Raw genomic sequence first — 5,232 nt, 5'->3', positions numbered from 1 at the left:
GTTTTCTTTATTGTGTCTACTTCCCTTTTTAGGTCTAGTATGGTTTTGTTCATTTCCATCACTTGTTTGGATGTGTTTTCCTGTTTTTCTTTAAGGACCTGTAACTCTTTAGTGGTGCTCTCCTGTATTTCTTTAAGTGAGTTATGAAAGTCCTTCTTGATGTCCTCTACCATCATCATGAGATATGCTTTTAAATCCAGTTCTAGCTTTTCGCATGTGTTGGGGTGCCCAGGATTAGGTGGGGTGGGAGTGCTGCGTTCTGATGATGGTGAGTGGTCTTGATTTCTGTTAGTAGGATTCTTACGTTTGCTTTCGCCATCTGGTAATCTCTGAAGCTAGCTGTTATAGTTGTCTCTGGTTAGAGCTTGTTCCTCAGGTGACTCTGTTAGCCTCTATTTGCAGACCTGGGAGGCTGGCTCTCTCCTTAGTTTCAGTGGTCAGAGTATTCTCTGCAGGCAAGCTCTTTTCTTACAGGGAAGGTGCCCAGATATCTTGTGTTCGAACCTGCCTCCTGGCAGAAGTTGTGTTCCACTCACCCGAAGTCTTAGGATCCCGTGGGGAATTCTGTGTGGGTCCTTTCAGGTGTCTGGGGAATCCACTGGCAAGGCAACCCGGTGCTCGAGTGGACTGGAAGGAACTTGTGCCCCAGCTCAGGCCGGGTTGCCTGCTTCCCTAGTTAATACAGTCTCAGGAACATCAAGATTGGATTGGAGCAGACGCTGTGTTCCTCTCACCAGAGGTCTTAGGATCTCGTGAGGAAGGAATCCTGGGCGGGTCCTTGAGGGTGTCCGGAGAATCCTCTGGTAAGGCACCCCGGTGCTCGAGTGGACCGGGAGGGACTTGTGCCCCAGCTCAGGCCGGGTTGCCTGCTTCCCTAGTCAATGCAGTCTCACGTTCCGCGAGATTGGATTGGAGCAGACACTGTATTCCACTCACCAGAGGTCTTAGGATCCCGTGGGGAATCCTGTGAAGGTCCTTGCAGGTGTCCGGACACTCCTCTGGCAAGGCACCCCCAGTGCTTGAGTGGCTTCAATGAATTTTCAATAACTAAAATGTGGATGATTATGAAGTATGTGTTCCTTAAAGGGACATTGCTAATGATCATATTTCTATGAAGACTGACTTAGGGAAGTGATTGTTTTTGTAAATGCATTTTAGACCCATTTGGTTTCCCATTATATAGTAAGAATTGAAAAATGTGAAATATTTAGTGTAGCAGCAAACACTCATTTGTTTGTTTTTTTTTTTTTTTGAAAAGTAGTTTTCTAGAAAGCAGCGTAATTAAAGCATCTGCCTCTCATTCTGTTTTCCAGAATTTTCTGAGTCCAGAAACTCAATCAGAACTGCACAAAAAGGGTAATCTCTGAAAAAAAAAAGTTAGGTTCATGCAAATGTCAGTAGTTTTACCTATCCCTTCCATAACTACAATATAAATAGCATGTTGACATATATACAAGCTTATTTTATTTCATTTTTAAATTTATTATTGCTCAATATTTTTTTACAGTCTAGTAGTAATCCCCGTCCTGGTCTGTCCCACTGACTCTTCCTCTTCTAACATCTCCTCCCCCATTTCCAAGATGATATCCCTACATCGCCAACGCCCAGCCCTTCCCAATCCCTGACCATATAAGTCTCTCTGGGGTTAGGTGTGTCTCTCCCACTGATGCTAGACCAGGCAGTCTTATGCTGCATATTTGTTGGGGGCTTCACATCAGCTAGTGTATGATCTCTGGTTAGAGGCTTAATGTCTGAGAGATCTTGCTTGTCCAGGTTTGTTGAGAATGCTGGTCTTTCTATGGGTCACCCTCCTACTCAGCTTCTTACAACTATTCCCAATTCATCCACAGAGTCCCTGGGCTTCTGATCATTTTTGGATATAATATATTTTTATTTGACATCAGAAAAGGTACATTTCTTCCTTAGACTATTGGCCAATATCTTGAAGAACAGATGAATAAAGGCTGTATTTTGTTATGTGTGTGCTCTTACTGGAAATAAGAAAATATGTTCTGATGTAATCTTTGCTGATTATTTAGTTAGTCTGTGTTTCTCATTGGCTATTTGATTTGGTAGATGTTTTCTATTTGTAACCCTGTCTGTCCTAGATCTCATTTTTCTGCACAAAGTGATGGATTCACTGCCTTATCAACATTTTTTGGAAGTTACCAGAGGAAAATCTCCATGAAAGCAAAACGAAGAATAAAATTGTAATATTAGAGAGTTTAGTTCTGTGAGAAGAAATAAAGCAAGTGAATGAGTGCAAGATTTTATGGACACCGTAAGGAAGTTCAGTAGATATGATAGATCATGACATCAGTAGAGCAATCAGTGAGAGTGATTCTAAAACTAGACACATGCACTATAACCCAATATTTGGTTGGTATGTACCAACTTTACATTTGACAGAATTCCTGAAATATTTGTTCAGAAATATGATTTTTTCCTGATCTTTTGGGTAGAATTTCTCTCTGGTCGCATTAAAATGATATAAACCTTGGGTACAAAAATACATCCAAGCATCCCTGCACTGGATGCCAAGATGGAGAAGATCTCCACAGCAACCATGTGTTTGCCCTTGATGCTATGGTAGACAGGCAGGAAGGTAACCCAGACACTGCAGAACACTAGCATGCTGAAGGTCAAGAACTTGGCTTCATTGAATGTGTCAGGCAGATTCTTGGCTAAGAAAGCCACAGAGAAGCTTCCAAGTGCCAGGCAGGCCAAATATCCCAGGATACAGTAGAATGCAGTAACTGAACCCTTGTTGCACACAATGATGATGTGGCCATGGAGAGTGTGTTCATCAATATCAACAAAGGGAGGAGAAACTGCTAGCCAGATTGCACACAGAACGCATTGGAGTAGGGAACATATGGGAATAATGTAGTTGGGTGTCCCTGATACCAGGAAGTTTCTCAATCTTCTTCCTGGGTCTGTGACTTTGAAAGCCAGAACCACAGTGACTGTTTTGGCCAGAACTGTGGAAACAGCCACAGTGAATACAATTCCAAATGTAATTTGCTGTAAGACACAGATGGCTCTGTTTGGAAGGCCAATGAAGAAAAAGGAGCACAGAAAACAGAACATGAGTGACATGAGTAATAGGTAGCTGAGGCTTCTGTTATTGGCCTTCACAATAGGAGTGTCATGGTGCTTCACAAAGACACAAAGTACCACAGCTGTGAATGCAGAGAAACAGAAGGCCATTAANGCAAGTGNCATCCCCAANGGGTCTTCATAGCTTAGAAANGTGACNCCTTTCTGAATACATTTGTTCTGTTCTGTGTTGGCATAGTGGTATTCTGGACAATTCACACATTGATCCATATCTGATTTCCAAAGGAAAGATTAGTTAGGTCTGCTTTAGAAATTTTATTGTCAAGGTATTTCAAGTAAGGGTAATGAAAGAAGCCTTGCAATGCTGACTGTGATGCTGAGAATGTAATGTGAAGGATATTGCTGTGGAGCATTGTTTTCAATTCATAATGTTCATAAAGATTTAAAGGAAATAAAACCAAGAAATATTTTGTCTACTTAACTTGATTGTATCATATATGATGTTATTAGAAAGGGATTTGATCCGGCCACCCTTCCGGCCAGAGGACAGGTGTCTACATGGCTCAGAAGCCCTCTGCCTCAGGATCAGCGGGTGCCAACTTGGTTCCAGGACTCCTCTGAACTTAGGAACTTAGTCTGCACAGGTGAGAGTGTGCATCACAGAAGCTGATAGCTTCTGTGACCTGCCAAAGCAACACAGCTTCTGGGAAAGTTCCTGTTTTTGGCCTTCTTCTACACAAGGAGGAGGTCCAAACGCAAGATATCTGTGCACCTTCCCTGTAGGAGAAGAGCTTGCCAGCAGAGAGTGCTCTGACCACTGAAACTCAGAGGAGATAGCCTATCTCCCAGGACTGCTGATAGACGGTAACAGAATCACCAGAAGAACAATCTCTAAACAGAGTCAACAATAACAACTAACTCCCGAGATTACCAGATGGCAAAAGGTAAATGTAAGAATCTTACTAACAGGAACCAAGACCACTCACCATCATCAGAACCCAACACATCCACTTCGCCCAGTCCAGGGCACCCCAACACACCCGAAAAGCTAGAACTGGATTTAAAAGCATATCTCATGATGATGGTAGAGGCCATCAAGAAGGACTTTAATAACTCACTTAAAGAAATACAGGAGAACACTGCTAAAGAGTTACAAGTCCTTAAAGAAAAACAGGAAAACACAACCAAACAGGTAGAAGTCCTTACAAAAAAAATAATAATAACAGGAAAACACACCCAAACAGGTGATGAAAATGAACAAAACCATACTAGACCTAAAAAGGGAAGTAGACACAATAAAGAAAACTCAAAGTGAGGCAACGCTGGAGATAGAAACCCTTGGAAAGAAAACTGGAATCATAGATGCGAGCATCAGCAACAGAATACATGAGATGGAAGAGAGAATCTCAGGTGCAGAAGATTCCATAGAGAACATCGGCACGACAATCAAAGAAAATGGAAAATGCAAAAAGATCCTATCTCAAAACATCCAGGAAATCTAGGACACAATGAGAAGACCAAACCTACAGATAAAAGGAGTGGATGAGAATGAAGATTGTCAACTCAAAGGACCAGCAAATATCTTCAACAAAATTATAGACGGTAACTTCCCAAATCTAAAGAAAGAGATGCCCATGAACATACAAGAAGCCTACAGAACTCCAAATTAACTGGACTAGAAAAGAAATTCCTCCCGACACATAATAATCAGGACAACAAATGCACTAAATAAAGATAGAATACTAAAAGCAGTAAGGGAAACAGGTCAAGTAACTTATAAAGGCAAACCTATCAGAATTACAACAGATTTTTCACCAGAGACTATGAAAATCAGAAGAGGTTGGACAGATGTTATGCAGACACTAAGAGAACACAAATTCCAGCCAAGGCTACTATACCCAGCCAAACTCTCAATTACAATAGATGGAGAAACCAAAGTATTCCACGACAAAACCAAATTCACACATTACCTTTCCATGAATACAGCCCTTCAAAGGATAATAACAGAAAGAAAAAAAAATACAAGGACGGCAACCTCGCCCTAGATAAAACAAGAAGGTAATCCCTCAATAAACTAAAAGAAGACAGCCACAAGAACAGAATGCCAACTTTAACAACAAAAATAACAGGAAGCAACAATTACGTTTTCTTAATATCTCTCAATATCAATGG

The 5,232-nt window shown here is 41.3% G+C and overlaps 1 protein-coding gene across 1 annotated transcript; it reads right to left on the bottom strand.

The window, feature by feature from the left end:
• Positions 1–1,870: 1,870 nt before the first annotated feature.
• On the bottom strand, positions 1,871–3,329 carry LOC110288775 (vomeronasal type-2 receptor 116-like). Its single transcript, XM_021155032.1, has one exon. It carries the CDS (start codon positions 3,223–3,225, stop codon positions 2,428–2,430), a length of 798 nt encoding a protein of 265 aa, XP_021010691.1. The 5' UTR covers positions 3,226–3,329; the 3' UTR covers positions 1,871–2,427.
• Positions 3,330–5,232: the final 1,903 nt, after the last annotated feature.

Source organism: Mus caroli, unplaced genomic scaffold (assembly GCF_900094665.2).
Source record: "Mus caroli unplaced genomic scaffold, CAROLI_EIJ_v1.1 scaffold_24337_1, whole genome shotgun sequence".
NCBI lineage: Eukaryota > Metazoa > Chordata > Mammalia > Rodentia > Muridae > Mus > Mus caroli.
Note: the sequence above shows the minus strand (reverse complement) of the source record. Positions and strands in the feature narration are given on the sequence as shown.